Below are 18,221 nucleotides of genomic sequence, written 5' to 3'. Positions count from 1 at the left end.
ACTTTTCAGGAAGCTTTCTAACTTCAAACAATGTTCCTGGGATCCAATTTTCCTGTGAGTAAAAATGTATAAGAAGTTGAGTGTATGTTCTCTTCTGACACACCCTCAGTTACATAGTGCACCTTTAACATTTGTGCTGCTCCCTTCAGTCACAAGTCAACATGTCTGCCTTGAATGACTTTTCAGGAGCTTCATTGCACATCACAATCCACTGAACATAAATGGCTCTTGGTAGAAATGAATCATTATAAAGCAATATACATAAACCTTAAGTGTGTCAATACCATTCATGATTATGTACCATCAAGTAGTCTCATTAAGAGGTCGAAATATTCCAGATCAATACCATTTGTTTCAGAGCAGTAATTCAATTATAACCATTACTATACTCATCAGTGGCTGTAATGATAACCAACTGCAACTGATAAGATCAATGAAGGTACATGCAGATACTAAAACTATCAATTAACCCGATTGATTAGTCAGAACAAACTCATGCTGACACAGTCTCATTTTTACACAATGTCTTTATTTTTATTTTTTTTCTAATTACAGACTCATGGGTTAAAAATAAAAATTAAAAAAAGCAAAACATTTGTTCAAACCCACTCCCCCTGTTCGAAAAAAAAGAGTCTCCACACAAACCCCACCCCTGACTTTTTTCCCCCGTCCTGATATAACAGCTACGGCCCACCCCATTTATTAAATGAATAATCAATTCTGTTAGCTCGACAGCCTTTCCTCAGACAAGCCGTGACTGCACTGCGCGTAGTCAGAGAAAGGGGGCGCCTTAAGGTCCGCACTGTACACCCCGAAAAACACCCTCTTCTCTGGCCCTGCCTTCCTCAACTCGCACGCAAACTTGCTTGCCTGCCTGCCACTCGGCTATATTGGCCTCAGCTCTCCGTATATAAATCATGTGTTGGGTTTTGGCTGCATGTTAAATGCCGCCTGTACTGCAATGTGCGTTGTATGTTGAACAGGTGTGTGTGTGTATGCGAGTGTATGTGTATGCGAGTATATGTGTGTGTGTGTGTGTGTGCGCGCGTGTGTGTTGAAATGTGAAAAGGGACTAAAAGCATCATCAGCGTTTGCTGTTGTAGTAAATGCCCCCCGCGGCAGGCCTGTGGTCGCCCTGCCCCCCTCCCCCCCACACGGACAGGATGGGGTGAGTGTGCATAGAGGGAGCAGAGAGAGAGAGAGACGCTGCAGAGACAGTGGGGGGGGCCTGTGCCACCTGGGGAGGGGTCGTCAGCCTCCACTGGTCCTGAAACCTGAAACGACAAGAAGTGGTCTAATATACAGAGAGAGGAGAAGAGGGGTTGGGGGGGAGGGAGGGAGACGAAGAACACAGAGGGAGAGGGGAGGAAGGGGGGGATGCAGGGGGTTGCACCAAATAAAAACATTGACGACCTGCTGTCCAAAGAAATAAAAAGGAACTGATGCCATGCCCGAGGTTGGAGGTGACAGGTATGGTACTAGCGGTGAGGAGTTGGCAGCACAGCAAGGAACCCCCTCCCACCCACGCAAAAAAAGAGAAAAAAAATATCTATGACTATGCATGTACATTCCCATTGAACACTGACAGTCCATCGCTGCCCAGAGAGCAATGGACAGAGCGAAAACACAATCCATGGTGTAATGAGCCAAAGAGGAAGTAGAGGAGGAGGGAGGAAAAAAAGCATGAGTTATAAAATGCAGACAGGGTAAGGGGGTGAGGAGGACACATAAGGGATTCAGGGGGAGGGGGTGGGGAGGTAATGATATATTCCAAACCACAAACTTAAAAACACAACAAATACTCCTGGGCTAGTGGACGTTTCACATATGTACGGTACATTAAAAACAAAATGAATACAGTATCGGTTCTTGTTGTGTCCCCACCAACTTCTTTTTTTTCTTTCTTTTTTTCCCTTGTTTTTGGTGGTGGTGGTGGAGGGTGAGTGGGTGGGCTGTGTTGGTGATGGTGTGAAAGCAGGAGGTCACAGCCAGACCGAAGGAGACACATCTGCAGCCTGAGATACCATCATCTTCTCTCTTTTTTTTTTTTTTTTTTTTTTTTTTTTTAGACCCACCCCACACCTCCCTCCCTCCCTCCCTTCAAAACCCACAAAACAAATAGAAAAATATGCCACAGTTACCCATTCCCCAATGGCCAACTTATACCTTACCAGGGGGGCGACTGCATCAACCTCCGCACACGCACGCTCACACACAATCGCACACTGCGGCCAGTCAGTCTCTCTGTCCAGGAGAAGAGGGTTTTTTTTTTGTCTTTTTTTGTCTTTTTTTTCCTCTCTTCTGGGGATCTCTTCTTTTATTGATGGGGAATAGGGGGAAGAATTTTTTTCATTGCGTTTTCTTTTTTTAAATTGGAACAGAGACTGGGAGAGGGATGATAGTATGGGGGTGTTTGTGGAGGGAGGGTGTGTTTAGTAAGGGGAATACCACGATGTTGTTCGCCCTCGGCCCCTGGAAAAGAGAGAGAAAAAGAGGGTGAGTTTTTTTCTGGTTGGCTTAAGAAGTCGGACACCATTTTCCTGGTGTGATATAATAAAATAGATGTTATTGTGGGCACAGAAAAGGGTCTGCTGAAATTTCAGTCCAAAAGGTAAACTGACGGGGAAAGAATATATATTTATATAGATATTTCTATGAAAAAAATGAATGACGGACAGTGTTCACAAATAACTTAATAGACATACCATCTTAACGGTATTGTGCCTTTGATCAAGGTGTTGCGTTACAACAAATCAATCTTGGAAGAACGGACTACAGTGCTGAAAGAAGCTGAAAGCAGCTTTGCCAAGAAAGGAAAAGTGTTTAATTTCCAGATATCAGAATAATGATTAGCATGTGGGTGTGAGGGGACAGCAAAGGCACTCTCTCTCCCTCTTTCTCTCTCTCTCTGTGTCTCTCTGCGAGAGTCGCCTCTGGGGTCACTGTGGGGGAAAAAACCTTGAGGACAAACAGCACCAAACATATACCCCCCAGCAAGACACAACATACACACTTGACAAATTGGGGGAAAGGATTTACACAATTATACACTCAAAACACACAACAAAAGCCAGGCGGCAGCAAACTACACACGTCCTCGTTCTCTCACCCACACACCATTCAGTGGCAACAAAACACAAAAAAGGTCAAACACTGGGACTGAAACCAGTGGTTGATAGGCTAGATGCTGAGGTCAGGCTGCAGTAATGAACCCTCGTTTCTGGGAGTGAACGCTGTAAAGGCGAATCTGAGCTGGAGTGTGTTTTGTGTGTGTGGCATTTCATGTACATGCAAGGACATACATACAGCACAGAAACCCCCAAAAGAGGTTCTTCCTCATAATGAGTATAGTATGGGTCTCTTCCGGCTCACATCAGAATCTTTGCTTTTCACTGTGCCGACTTGGGAAGGTGAAGATAATCTTAAATGTATGAAATAGAAAACGTACAAGTCTTCTTTGTTCACTGGCTTTTGTTCAGGGTGCAAGGAATTAAGGTGCAACCTCGCAACTGTGTCGCCCTTTAAAAATATTAAAGTCTCTCCTTTATCGTGCATAGACAACACTTGCCGTGGACTTGAATCTTAACTTAATGTAAACAAAGGCCTCCAGATAATTGCTTGAAATCATATCTCTTGTACGGTGATTGCAGGACTAGAGCCGAGCACCATGAAATCTTCCCAAAGTACACAACGGGTAGATGCAAAGATTCTGAACTCACCATGTGTTTTTCCCTCACTGTAGATGTGTTCCAACAACAGAGACAAGGCACCAGTGAAAATGTGTTACTTGGTTCAGATCTGAGCCCAATTCTGTTCAACTGCAGCACAGTCTTAAATAGACTAGTGATGAATTCCTGATGTAGCAACCAAACAGCCCTTATGCTCAAGACGTGATCAAGGCCAGTTGGAGTGGAACAACTCTGTTTCTTTGCATACTACTCTCTGTGGGTGATTACTACCTATTTACCAATGCTTTTAGATAATGGGAAGACACACTATGCAGTTATCAGTAATACCCTTAAGGCCGTTTCTATGATTATGCAAGTCATCAGTCCATTTCTATTGGCCACAACAACAACAACAAATAAAGACCTTGGTACGGCCATGTTCGATCTGACACTTTTCTTTCTTATTCTGCTGAATGGGAAGTCAATTCATACTTTTATCAGAGCCAGAGCTTTAAAATCTAACGATCACAATGTGTCTTGCCTATTGAATAGAAAGCAACAAGCCGACTTAAAGCCTTTAAAAGTAGAATGCAGATCAATGCGTACAGTCTTGTCAGCTCACTAACTACTTGTTTGTAAAAGTACTTGCAGCTTCTGGAGACTTTAATGCTTCTGGAGATTTAATATCAGAAACCCCTCAGATTCCTCCAAAGTCTTTGTGTGCCTTGTCCTGCAGCTTGGGCCAAATCCCAGTGAGTGAACTGGCAGGGTTAGGGTTTCTTGGTATGTGTGGGAGTGGCTGGGGTAAGCACACAGAGTGATTAGAGAGATTCTGACCTTGAGGTTCAGACACTTTCTCACACAAAGGAATGAATAGAGATGTAACTTTCTTGTGGCGATTTGAAAAAAAAAGGCAGCCTCACTGAAATGGGAATTAATTGCCCAAATACTCGAGTCAAGAGCAAAGAGGCGAGAGAAACGAACCAGGGAGAATGACTAAATGGGGCTTTTCAGAACAACTCAGGGTTACGGCTGCTACAGCAAGGTTTTTAGGCTCTTAAAAAAAGAACTGCTGCAGTATCTTGTGGAAAATGTTTGTTGCTGAACATTAAGCATGAAGCAATAGCTCAGGCCTGGAGGTTCCAAATGCTTTGCTGTGATGATCAAATCAGAATCTCTCTGTCTCAAAGCTCAGTGCATGTGTGGGGAAATTGGCATGCTGATCAACACATTTGGCACCACACCTTCTTTCTCAGTCTCAAAAGAGAAAAAGAAACCATGCAGCTCTTACTGGATAAACGTTTACTGCCAAGTGTTTTGATCTAATGCAGTCAAGTTTGCACTGACAAACTCGATGTGGCCTTGTAGTAGAAACTAGACTACCAAGACTCGCAGAAGCCATTTGCAGCGCTCTGAAGTAAAGCCCCTTGAAACACTACAGAATCCCAGTGCACAACACTCTTCTCAACGCCAGACTTTTTATATTGTTCGACATACAAGCACTACCCTCAAATTTCCAGCAGATGAGATGGAGCACTAAACACAAGTGCCACAATGTTGCAGTAGAGTGAAGCAATATTGCTGATCACACAGTCCAAACCTTTCAGTTTTTCAAAATGGTTTGAACTCTCTCCTGACATAAATTTTCCAATCGCAAATGACACCCCAATCTTTCCTATTTTAAGTCTACTTTACTCTTCTGATATCATTAAGTTGCAGAAGAAATGCATCGACACTGACCCAAACATGGTGTGTGTGTGTGTGTACAGCCTGGGATTACCAAACTGATGTGCACAGATTATGTTGGCCTCCATTGAAATGGTTGTATGTGATGTGGCATGCTATGAGCCCCTCAGTCCCAAAACTGCCGTGATGAGAGATGCGATTTGTAACATGATTACATGGCATGTTGGTGCGTCTGGGTTTCTATTACAGTCTGATACAATCACAATTGTAGATAAAGTCAATGAAACAATGACTGCTGCTTCTCTGGACCATCATGACATTTTTGGACAACATGCACCAAGCACAGGGACAAATGTCGTCCACTAGGAGTATAGTTTAACTAAGCTATTCCTACAGATCTATTATGATGTAAAGCCGTCAAGTTCCTGATTTATGGACCCCTTCCCTGTGTGCTATTTGCCCTAAAGGTTCCCTGGCTGTATAATTTCAGGTCTATGTAAATCTTAAGTTCTAGCTGCTGATTCTAGATATCGGTCCTGTCCTTTCAGTGCAAACAGCGAGTGAGGTGTGGTGTTCTGTCCCATGGTGTCAGAGGTGAAAGGTCTCGGCGTCAGCTCACCTGAAGGCCCGTCCTCTGCCTCGGGGTGGCGTGTAGCCGCTGTAGTAGCGTGCACGCGACGAGAAGTTTCCTCCTCCTCCTCCTCCGCCGCCGCCGCCTCCTCCACCTCCCCGTGATCGAAACCGAGCCCGTGGAAAGCCGCGGTCTGTGGTGCTGATGCCTGGTCTGTTTGTTCTCTTAGCGCCCACCTGAGGAGCAACAAATCAATCAAGGTAAACTCTCCCCTTCAAAGCTTTCGTGTTTTTTCTAATTAAAAAAAAAATCTGTCCTACTGGTTTTGGTGTAGTGTTTAGTAGTAGCTCATATAAAAATTTGTAAAAGATTTTTACCTTTCAGTTTTAAATCTAAATCATGTGCCACAATGACAGTAGCATGCAAAACCTTTCTAGTCAAACCCGACTGCACGTCGGCTAGGGTCAATATGAGGAAAACCTTTAACCAAAGAAGAAATTATCATTAAATGAGCTATCGTACAGCCTGGTTGAAATGCAAACTTGTACTACTCTTTAGAAGTCGTAGGTCAAGTGAACCAAAAAAAGAAAGTTGCCATCATATTTCTATAAACACAAATTCATAGCCTGGAAATCCAGACCCATAACTAGAACGATATAGGGTCGGGCCACGATCAATAGACCTTACCAACTCAAGGGGGAGGGGGCGGCACCTACGCATGCATTTCAACTACCACTGCACGCAATTGGATAGCACTACAACCAATCAGAGCAATGGACAAGGTGACGTATTAAGCCCCGTTTGTTTAGCGAACAGCGGTGTAAACTGGTAAATTAAACTTTTGCCGTGGTTGGCTGGCAAAACAGAACATTCCTCTTTCTTGCTAATGAAAGATTTAATAGCCGTCTTCCAAATCGTTAAATGTCAAGGCCAAAGCCGTCTCAAACAACAAATCGCAGCCATCTCTGTTGTTTATTATCACGGCTTTGGCGGCGCATGCACAGCACTGTCGTCATCCGGTTACGTCCGCCCCAGAGCACCATACATAGGGCTATGGCCCGGCCATATCAGATAGAACCAATTGAAAGCTCAGAATTTTCTGACATATTTAATGAGTTTCAATGGAGCATGCCCAGACCAACACGCTGAGCAAATTTAAATTGGCCAGCGGCAGGTCTGGCTTTCCAGGCTAACAAATTCAGCCATTTAGAACACATCTAATCTAACTAAACATACCTATACAGGGCTCAACAATAAGGATTGCCAACGTGAATCTAGTAGTAGCGTAGCAAGATCCTAAAGTTAGCTCTGCTGCTAGTAGCCTACTAACAGTTAATGTGTGCAGGTCAACACAAACATCAGTAACAGTTGGCAGAGGAACATATTTACAGCCTGCATGTAGATCTCAATAAATGGGCCAGAGGTGTTGACTTCACATACCAAGAGGAAGTGGAAGCATGAAACTAGGCTACTGGAAAAGTGTTCAAAACAGCCTGTCCTAAACCATAATTTGAGATTTTGGCCTAAAAAAAAATGTCTTACAGAAAAAAGTTTTAAAGAATTGCTTTTGTAAAAAGAATAAGGTAAAAGAAAAAACATTGGTGTGACAAATGTTTTTTTTTTGCATAAAACACGTCAGTTTAGAAACTAAAAAATTACAAATGTTCCAACTCAAATAATAGCCTCCACTTTCAGTATGGCCCTTAACTCATCTATAACACTGTCCATGATGCGTTTATACATTGTAAATAAAGAGCAAATGTAACAAATATTTGTACACCACTAATAAAAAAAATTATATAGGGGCCAGTAAAAATTTACTTCGGGCAAGTACAATTCAGACCCACTTGCCCGACCGGGCAAGTGAAGAAAAAAAACTTAGCGTTGAACCCTATAACAGTTATCTGTAAGTAATTTTTTCCACTGGAACCGGTCACCTTGGTTTTTTCTTATTTTCTCACATTCTGACCTTTGACTACTTAAATCTCAATGTGAGAACCTTTGTTGCACTAGGTAAAAAAATCTCACCTTGTAATGTTATCTCACCTTGATCTGCCTTCCTCTGAAAAGGGACTCGTCCAAAGCCATGGCTGTCCTAACAGACTCTTTGTCTGAAAACTCAATGTAGGCAAACCTGAGGGAAAGAGCAAAAGTTATTGGACTACAGAATAACCTAAATGCACAGCACCAAAAGAGAGAGAAAGAAAGAAAAAAGGACAAAGTGCTGAGAGAAATGCAGCTGTTTATGGCGCCAAATGCAGTCTGGCAACAGTTTATAACTTAAATTACTTTTGGCTCCAGCAGCTGACTCTAAGAATGAGGGGGGGAGAGAGAGAGAGAGAGAGAGAGAGCGCTCAACAAAAAAGGTGTCCACTTGGGACTGCTTTATTTACCTGTACAGGTCCTTCTCAAAGAATTAGCATATTGTGATAAAGTTCAATATTTTCTGTAATGTACTGATAAACATTAGACTTTCATATTTTTTAGATTCATTACACACAACTGAAGTAGTTCAAGCCTTTTATCGTTTTAATATTGATGATTTTGGCAAAAAAGTAAAGAAAAACCAAAAATCCCTATCTCAAAATTAGCATATTTCATCCGACCAATAAAAGAAAAGTGTTTTTAATACAAAAAAGTCAACCTTCAAATAATTATGTTCAGTTATGCACTCAATACTTGGTCGGGAATCCTTTCGCAGAAATGACTGCTTCAATGCGGCGTGACAAGGAGGCAATCAGCCTGTGGCACTGCTGAGGTGTTATGGAGGCCCAGGATGCTTCGATAGCGGCCTTAAGCTCATCCACAGTGTTGGGTCTGGTGTCTCAACTTCCTCTTCACAATATCCCACAGCTTCTCTATGGGGTTCAGGTCAGGAGAGTTGGCAGGCCAATTGAGCACAGTAATACCATGGTCAGTAAACCATTTACCAGTGGTTTTGGCACTGTGAGCAGGTGCCAGGTATTGTTGAAAAATGAAATCTTCATCTCCATAAAGCTTTTCAGCAGATGGAAGCATGAAGTGCTCCAAAATCTCCTGATAGCTAGCTGCATTGACCCTGCCTTTGATAAAACACAGTGGACCAACACCAGCAGCTGACATGGCACCCCAGACCATCACTGACTGTGGGTACTTGACACTGGACTTCAGGCATTTTGGCATTTCCTTCTCCCCAGTCTTCCTCCAGACTCTGGCAACTTGATTTCCGAATGACATGCAAAATTTGCCTTCATCCGAAAAAAGTACTTTGGACCACTGAGCAACAGTCCAGTGCTGCTTCTCTGTAGCCCTGGTCAGGCGCTTCTGCCGCTGTTTCTGGTTCAAAAGTGAATTGACCTGGGGAATGCGGCACCTGTAGCCCATTTCCTGCACACGCCTGTGCACGGTGGCTCTGGATGTTTCTACTCCAGACTCAGTCCACTGCTTCCGCAGGTCCCCCAAGGTCTGGAATCGGCCCTTCTCCACAATCCTCCTCAGGGTCCGGTCACCTCTTCTGGTTGAGCAGCGTTTTCTGCCACACTTTTTCCTTCCCACAGACTTCCCACTGAGGTGCCTTGATACAGCACTCTGGGAACAGCCTATTCGCTCAGAAATTTCTTTCTGTGTCTTACCCTCTTGGTTGAGGGTGTCAATGATGGCCTTCTGGACAGCAGTCAGGTCGGCAGTCTTACCCATGATTGAGGTTTTGAGTAATGAACCAGGCTGGGAGTTTTTAAAAGCCTCAGGAATCTTTTGCAGGTGTTTAGAGTTCATTAGTTGATTCAGATGATTAGGTTAAGAGCTCGTTTAGAGTACCTTTTCATGATATGCTAATTTTTTTTAGAGGAATTTGGGGTTTTCATGAGCTGTATGCCAAAATCATCAGTATTAAAACAACAAAAGACCTGAAATATTTCAGTTGGTGTGCAATGAATATAAAATATATGAAAGTTCAATTATTATCATTACATTATGGAAAACTTTATCACAATATGCTAATTTTTTGAGAAGGACCTGTATATTTGCCATGCAACCCTACAGTAAATGCATCCTGCACAGTGAAAATGTACAGTATATTGATGCTTTATTACCCTTTGGGATGCCCTGTGTATTTGTCACATAGGATGGTGACTCTGTTAACTGAACCGCAGCCATGAAAATGAGCTTCGAGCTCTTCTGCTGTGGCACCATAGTCCACCTAGAAAAAGAAAGGAGAAAGATGAGACATGGTTCCTACAGCAAGTTAAATTTAAGACTTTTTAATGCCACTTGAAATCAAATTTAACACCAACGACGCAATCAACACTACATGAAAAAGGTATTGTCTCGGTGTTCAGACACCAATGTTACTCTGCTTTCAGGGTAGGCTTTAGGGGTGTTCGGAGACGTCATTATCTGTATCTGTTCAACCAACAAAATAATCTGTATTCGGATATGAAGCCGGAAGTGGCTGGGGCTTTATGCCTGAATTTTTTTTTTTGTTGCAATTATTGTCCCTTCAGTGCATCAAATTGATTTAATATTGTCATATCATTATAATGATACATTTCTACCTCATACTGTACTTTGCATTAATAAAAACTATATGAAAACTGCTTTCTTTGCACTGATGGTCTCGTTTGCTGTTAAAAGTAATTTATGACTATCAGAGGAAAAAATAGGCCGTTTTAAAGATATTTAAAAGTTCCTCGTAGCCGCTTTAATGGCATTATACAGCCCGCTGACTGTTACTAGAGACGTGGTGGCCACGTTGATGATTACATTACTTATATCAGGTTAATTATAGCTGCATCTGTAAAGTCAAACAGCTGCTTAGTCAATTTTCCTTAAAAATATTGTAATACTTAGGAACGTCAGCTAAACCAAACGTTCTCTATAATTCAGTGTAGATCTAAAAAAATATATATAATTATTTATATTTTAAGTGAAAAATGTAACAGCTGTAATTCAGCGGGCTGTCGTTCAAAAGTGTGTGAGAACTTAAGGCACCAGTATGGATTTGTGCTAGAGTATCAAAGAAAAGAGTTATTGTTTGAGATCTACTGTCTATGTTTGGCATAACCCATACAATGATAATGTAATTATGACTTATTTTTAGTGAGACCACCACCCAAACAGAATGGCAAAGCTACAAACTCAAAGTTGTTAAATTTCCAAGTAATGTATTGAAATTAATTAGAATACAGCAGTAGAAAAATCCTAGATTGATCACAACCTACGTCCCGTGATTGTTAAGCAATTTTGTGGTCCTGTAACAGCCACCATGTTTGTTCACAATGCGCTTCACAAGAGCTTGAGCAGCAAATTACTCACATTTCCGACATAAATTGATCTGCCATCTGCTTCCATCTTTTCCTCGATGGACATGATGACAGGGCCGACTGGACAGGGAAAGGGGAGCAGAAAAACAATTCTACATGTGCAACAAAATATGTCCATAAAAACCAAAATATTTAAGACTGCAGTTTTCAAACTACATGTTGTGAAATAAGTAGGGCTGTCAAAATTAACGCGTTAACGCAGGGTGATTAATTTCTGGAATTATCAGCGTTACTTTTTTCAACGCATTTAACGCATGTGCAGAATGATCCGCCCTGTACATCCCACCGGCTCTGTACCACAGTCGCTCTAACATTGTGGCTGACCCAGGATCAGTAGCTGCGCGCAGCCAAACATAGCAGCACGTTAGCCCGTGCCATGTTTTAAAGTTTTAAACTGCTAACGGTCACGTCTGTGTTGGGGGCATAGATAGTATATAAAATCAACTGCCGCGGGTGGCAGTTGCTGTCGAAGCAACAGGAGGAGAAACATTGTCCGCTCTGTTCAGAGCCCGCGAGGACACACACGTCTGCAGTTTTCAGCGGTGTGTGATCAGACATCAACATAACGTTGGCTTCCTGGCACACATGAACAGTCCCCTAGGACGTGGTCGCGCGTACAGACGCACACACGCGCGCGCACACACACACACCGCGGACTGTAATCAAGTTGTATTCAAGAATGCACAACCTATAGATTCACCAAATAAATGCCATTCTATAGCCTATTCTATATTTGCCGAAAGACATAGTAAAGAGACAGACCAATTGAATTATGGTTTGGTAGGTAGGCCTATATATTTTAGTTTGATTTAAATTTATTTTCAGTATTGAAACCATCATTTGGATTTTCAATTAATAAAAATACTAATTTTAAATGTACATATCCATCTTCTGTCATTTATCTTTCCGTTCATACAACAATATACAGAGAAAATTCAAATTTTTCGGGCATATTTCGAATGGTAAAATTAATCGTGATTAATCCACAGAATCCTGTGATTAATCGTTTGACAGCCCTAGAAATAAGTTAATCAAATAAAAGAATGGATGGATGGGTGGTGTATCAAGAGCAGGTCCAGAGGAAACATTAAATTTCCCATTTGGGGTCGGGCCTGACAGCAGTTGTCTAGCTTTTATATTAGCTGAAATTGGTGTAGAGTTACATACATTGCAACAGTAATAATGATAACTGAGTTTAGAGAGTTTTAAGACCATTTGTCAAGTAATGCATAATTTGTTTCATTGATATTGTTTAGCTAAATAAAACCGAGTACTTTACCTTTTGCTGAATATTAAAGTCTGGATTAAATGTATATGTCCAATAATAATTAACTTGATTTGTAGGTTGACCATTAAGAAATAGATGTACTATTATTTTATGAGTACATGTGTTGTTTGTTCATTTAGTTTTTCTTTTAGCCTTTGTTTTCAGTATGAATGTAATCGCTTTCCTCAGGCCAGTATGTACAGTGCGACAGTTTTGATCGCATTTGCTACTGAAATTGATCGCATGCGATGATGAATACAAGTCCACTCGCACTAGTGCGACAGGTTGCTAATGAGCAGAGTCTGTCTTTGAAACACAGAGAAGCGCTGCACAACACTGCTTAGAGGGCTCTACATAAACACCCCAAAAGCGGGTAAATGTAGTCTTAGGCAAGTAAGTTATTGAGTCCACCCTCCACTTTGGCTGGTGAAAGAACGGGATCTGTGCTTGTGCAGCGATTCTAGCGTCTAAAAAACTTCACCAACGGTAATAACCGGAAGGACACGGCTCTCTGCTCTATTTACATTACCGCAGTTAAGTTAGTGTGTGCAAACAGAACATTTCCTGTGCGCCCTCACATTAAAAGCCTGTTACTAGCCAAACGTGAGTTGACTTTTATTTTGAAGATGGTAAGAACAGGAAGTTAGCGCTTCCCATCCCTGCAGTGCTCTAGCTTGAAAGGCAACTCCTTCAGCTGCAGAGAAAAGTCAACAGTAGTCTAAAAAAACAAAGTTTGAAATGAGCCACTGAAGAACTACTCCCAACACCCTATTTAATTTATCCTAAATTGTACCAATATATACTTATTTATTTAATAGGCTATTTTTAAAAGTTTGGTTTTAATTAACAGAAGGACATTTTCTAAAAATGTTTATTATTATAATGATATGTATATAAAAAAAATATAGATATTATTTTTATATTTTTATGGGGAGAAATAATTCTGAATCAGCAAAAAATTGCAATTGGCAGGTTAGATTATTTTGTCTAAATTGTAATCAGTGCACCCCTATTCCTTTTTCTATAATTATTACTGCGCGCGCGCACACACACACACACACACACACACACACACACACACACACACACACACACTAGGATATAATATTAATTGAGAATTTCAAATGAGACCAAGATGACAGGCTCAAAAGATAATTAGAGCAAAATGCAAGGGTTAAGGTTATGCAAGTTGCAAGTTTTCGATCATACTTTGTGAGCTACCAAATTTATTTTTGTGCTACTTTTTGCTTGCTAGCACCAGTGCTACCACCTAAAAAAATAAGCATACAGCCCTGGCATAGCATCTTCAAACTGTAGTTAACAATACGGGAATGCAATTTTTTTGACACTGGTGATTTCAGAAAAGCAGGAGGGGGTTCAAGTTAGGTTGACGTTTCAGCAGTTGCCATGGTGTATTTTTGTCTGCAGCTAGATACTATTGGCTGTAGGTAAGAGGCAACCTGCAGCAGCAACAACTTTGTCCCCCCTTGGTAAACCTACACAACTCTGGGGGCGGAAATTTGCAGAGACCAACCACAGGTCTGATTCGAACCGGGGGGATTTAAAAAAAAAAAAAAAAAAAAAGTAGTCCTTAGTTTGGACCTTGATGCGGACTTTTAGGTGTGAAAGCCCCCTTAGGTGGTGGCAATTTGTTTTATAGTGTGAGATTTTTTTTTTGCACAAAGCAAAGGATCGTTTATTTTTATTATGGTATTCTTTCTTTACTAGATAATTTGACAGTAGGGATAGAGAAGGGCTGTCCCGAATACCATTGTAAAGGCTTTGACTACTTGTTGTTTTTTCCAACAAGTAGGGAGTATATGAATACTCGTTCTAAAAAAAAATAAACATAAATAATCCCAATGTAGTCTGCGTAGTTTGTTGATGATTTATTGATTTTTGAACAGTAAGTAAGTCGGACGTCCTTACTTTTTCCCTGTGGAAGCGAACAGCTGTGTCGCTCCAAAGCAGCTATCCTCAGTGCCATCGTAGCCCTTACAGGAGCTTTTCAATTCATCCCGAAACGTAGGATTTATAAATCCATACAAAGACCCAATATTGATAGTCTTTTTTGTGCATATTATATCCATTATTGACCAGGTATTACCATGATGCAAGCCAGTCACTGTTGATGGGCAATAACAGTGCTGCATAGAGAACATACACAAACAGCTAAACTAACAAGAGCATTTCACCAAGTTTTGCTTTTCCTTCTGGAGGTCACGCTAATGTTGTGTTATAAAGTCAAGGGAAACAAATAATCTGTCGTCCACCAGCTCTATCTTCGTATTGTGCGTGGTGTCGCTTTAAGTTTGCCTCTGACAACGTCACAGCCTACAGCTGGTATCTCACAAGTTGCACTGAAAGATCAGCAGCAAACTAGGTCAAAGTTCAAATAATTAGATCATTTTAAAAGAGCGTTCAATTTGTATTTTACAATTCGGGTCAGCATCAATAGACAGATGAGTAATGTCTCGCCTTCATAAAAACGCACCTGGTGGGGGGCTGAGATTCATCTGTTTCTCCACCTCGTTCTGTAGCTCCTTCAGCTTTTCTGCCTCTTCCTCCATCTCTCTCACCCGGGCTTTGATTGCCTCCAGCTCCTGCAACACAAAATCAAAATCCATCAGCCCATCACGAGTATTACACATCTCACCGAAACGCTGATCGCAAGTGACATTATCACAGTCACAAGTGGAAAACCAAATCTAGCCATGAAAACATAAATCAACAAACGTTGCCAAAACACTATGGCAACGTTTGAGGTCCTGAGATTCATGTCATGACCTCGTTGAGGTTCATGTCATGACCTCAGGATAAAAAGCAAGCATCTGTCTTGCTTATGAGAAACAAAATAATCTTCCACTAAGACTACTTCCATCTAAAAATGTACCTTCTTACTGGTCCTGCACCTATATAGATGCAATGTTTCTCATAGTCAACATTTTTTTACAGTGTTGTCAACCAGCAGAAATAAATTTGGCAGGAGCCGCATCTTACTTGAAGATTAACCTTTAAGTGTTTTTAAAGTACCATTTTGACCACGATATGCCTGACTAGCATTCAAAATCTCATGGGACACAGACAACATTTTTCAATCAGTTTCACATCTCCTGTCACCTCTCACTAAAGCCAGCGTTAAGGAACAGCATTTGAAAGATAAAACACAGATTCCAAGTGGCGAGTTAACACATTTGTGTACACAAAAAAAAACAAATATAAATTTCAAAATAACCGTCATCGTTTAAGCTTTTTGCCATGAAACATACCTAACTTAACATGAATGTGGGCTTATTTCTCTGTTATAAAGACATTATTTCTGGCCGACATGGCTTTGAGCTCATGCACATTTACTTTTCTATTCTGACCCTAAGGATTTCAATCAATCGTTTTATTTGTTTGATTGAACACTTAACATTTAAATAGGGGACATTTTTGAAAAAGCCACATAACAATCACAGGCCAGGGATGCAATATCGTTAAGGTGAATACAGAGATGGTAGTGTGCTCACGGGGAAGCGGAACCTCCTGTCTGACAGTGGTGCACTGCAGCACAGTGGGAGTCATTCCATCTCCATCCAGGGCCCTTGCCTATGCTGACAGGATCTGTAATGTGAAGGCTCTTTGTACAACTGGGTGCAGCCAGTGACACAGTCAGACCATATTAAATTCAGGTACTCACCACAGGACAGAAGAACTGCCTAGTGACTAAGTGAATGCAGGGATCATAGTAAAAGGCTCTATCCGTTTTGCATGCATGTGCCTTACATTCTGACACATCAACTGTCAACCACCAACAAGTTATCCACATGCAATGCAACGTTGCTGGAATAAGCCATCGGACACGTTGGAGCACCCTTTTTTGTCGCATATTCAGAGCAAGCCCTTTCACTCCCCTCCCTTCTCTCACTCTCCTTGCCCTAGCAAACACATTGAAGGATGCAAACCCAGCCCCTCAAATACCGCAACCCCCTGCTTTCTGCTTATCACTGCCCGAAACACAGCACTACAACCCCGAAGAAACCTCCTGAACACGCTGCACAGACATTATTTGTGAATGTGCAATGGTTTGCAGGTGTTACAAACTTAACATTTGTCCGACTACTGCTCATTGTGCATCCTGAATTGTACAAGCATGACACACGAAATGCTGATGCTGCGTGGTGCCAACCGTCGTCCAAAGTAAATGACAAATAGGGTCAGGTGAATGTCTGCCATCTCCACCCTTAGCTTTGTTAAAATCGGCTAGCTTGTTTGCCAGTCAGAGTCCTGCTGTTGCATTATATTACATCTAGCTGCTAATAGTCGTTAGCCCATGCAGCTTAGAGTGCACATTTTATTTCGTGACTAATGATCACAGTTGACAGGTCCACTGGCCATTTTAGCTGCAACACTGGCTGCTTGTGCTTGCGATAAGCTATGTTAGCCTGCCGACGCTCGGTCATTTGCATGTGCAAACGCCGGTGCATAAAATGCAGCAGCCGCCTGCCTAGTAAGGAAAACGGAATAAAATAAGCCATTACCGTAAGCAGGTCGCCTTCTCCAGCAGGTAGACTCGCACGGTGGCGGCTAATGGCGGCGGCCTGTCCTTCCCTCGCCCCTGACTGTCTCCTGTATCGCCGTCTCACATTTTTTTGCGACGAGGATTTCCCCCCCTAACTGCTCGAGCTGCTCCCTGGCGCAGAGAAACTGGCGCCGCTGTTGCGCCAAGATGGCGGCCGACAGCACGCATGTCACCACCCAGTTCTACTGCACTGCGTGAACCACAATGGCGATAAATATCAATCTGGCGATAGCAGAAATGCACACAGCATGTGACACATTTGTTGAGGGGTAGGGATAAAAAAAAATCAACAAATTGTTTGCCAGCTTACACCAACTACACCTATATGACCATAACGCACATGTGTGTTCATGTGGGCTCCTCACAGCTGAAACAATGCCCTTCACTTACCGGGTCTTCAATTGCGGCCTCTCCTTCTTCTAACCCCGGCTCTTCGTCACCGACACCCGGGTCTTCCAGCTCGGGATGTCCGGGGTCCGAATCTAGTAGGGATTCCTCCGCAAGTCCATTACCGAACTCCGCCATCTCCCTGATCCAACTGTTCCGACGCGCCTCGTGGCCAAACCAACGTTGTAGGCCCCTACTCACACACAAGGGGGGAGAGTGAGTGGGGCGGCGGAGAAAAAAAAACGGCGGACAACGCCGCTTAGTAAAGTTAAAATGGTGAATGAAATGCCAGCTACACTTCCAGTCACTACTCAAACAGCATACCACGGTTAACAAAGACTGCGGTTTCACTCGCTACCTTTACGCAATGGTGCTAATTTACGACAGAGAAGCTAGTTTATTTACTTAAATATGTATATAAAAAGGCGAGGGCTGTGCGCGAGCGGCGGCGTCCCTTCAGTTCGGAAATGGAAGCCGGGGGCGGAGCTATTGAACACTGCAGCCGTAAAACTCTCACTCCTATTCGTCAGCAGACGTTTATAGACAAACCTTCTTGGTGTCAGCTGCCTTCTTATTGGGTAATCGCGCTGGATTTTCCGGTTCCCAAATCGCATGGGTGTCTTTAATTGGATTACTTTCCTGTCGATCATATCTCTGTCAGTAAATTGACTAGGGGAGCCAATTGTTCAGCAAATTAATTCCAGGCACATTTGAGCGTCATATAAATTGTCTCCCCCAGCGTGACCTCAGTAACCTTTGTTTAAATATGCTACTCAGG

General features: G+C 42.2%; 1 protein-coding gene across 2 annotated transcripts; it reads right to left on the bottom strand.

Moving 5' to 3' along the window:
- Positions 1-614: 614 nt before the first annotated feature.
- On the bottom strand, positions 615-17,899 carry pabpn1 (poly(A) binding protein, nuclear 1). Of its 2 annotated transcripts, none has more exons than XM_080049885.1 (7): positions 17,447-17,899; positions 14,987-15,095; positions 11,218-11,285; positions 9,996-10,102; positions 7,972-8,059; positions 5,974-6,161; positions 615-1,274 (listed from the first exon to the last, which is right to left on the bottom strand). In XM_080049885.1, the coding sequence occupies exons 1-7, from the start codon at positions 17,579-17,581 to the stop codon at positions 1,085-1,087; spliced, it is 885 nt and encodes a 294-aa protein (XP_079906011.1). In that variant the 5' UTR covers positions 17,582-17,899; the 3' UTR covers positions 615-1,084. The 2 variants fall into 2 exon arrangements, with proteins under 2 accessions (XP_079906011.1, XP_079906012.1); XM_080049886.1 differs by lacking the exon at positions 615-1,274 and adding an exon at positions 1,675-2,472.
- Between the last annotated feature and the right edge of the window lie 322 nt (positions 17,900-18,221).

Source organism: Ammodytes marinus (genome assembly GCF_949987685.1).
Source record: "Ammodytes marinus genome assembly, chromosome: 21".
Classification (NCBI taxonomy): Eukaryota; Metazoa; Chordata; class Actinopteri; order Uranoscopiformes; family Ammodytidae; genus Ammodytes; species Ammodytes marinus.
Note: the sequence above shows the minus strand (reverse complement) of the source record. Positions and strands in the feature narration are given on the sequence as shown.

What these genes read in the sequence shown, in the direction of transcription:
- pabpn1 (XM_080049885.1), bottom strand. Translation starts at nt 17,581, where the DNA reads ATGGCGGAGTTCGGTAATGGACTTGCGGAGGAATCCCTACTAGATTCG. An exon ending in AGGCCGCAATTGAAGACCCG is followed by an intron (nt 15,096 to 17,446) that starts GTAAGTGAAGGG and finishes TTTGTGTTGCAG; the next exon opens with GAGCTGGAGGCAATCAAAGC. An exon ending in TCAGAGGAAGGCAGATCAAG is followed by an intron (nt 6,162 to 7,971) that starts GTGAGATAACAT and finishes GTTGCTCCTCAG; the next exon opens with GTGGGCGCTAAGAGAACAAA.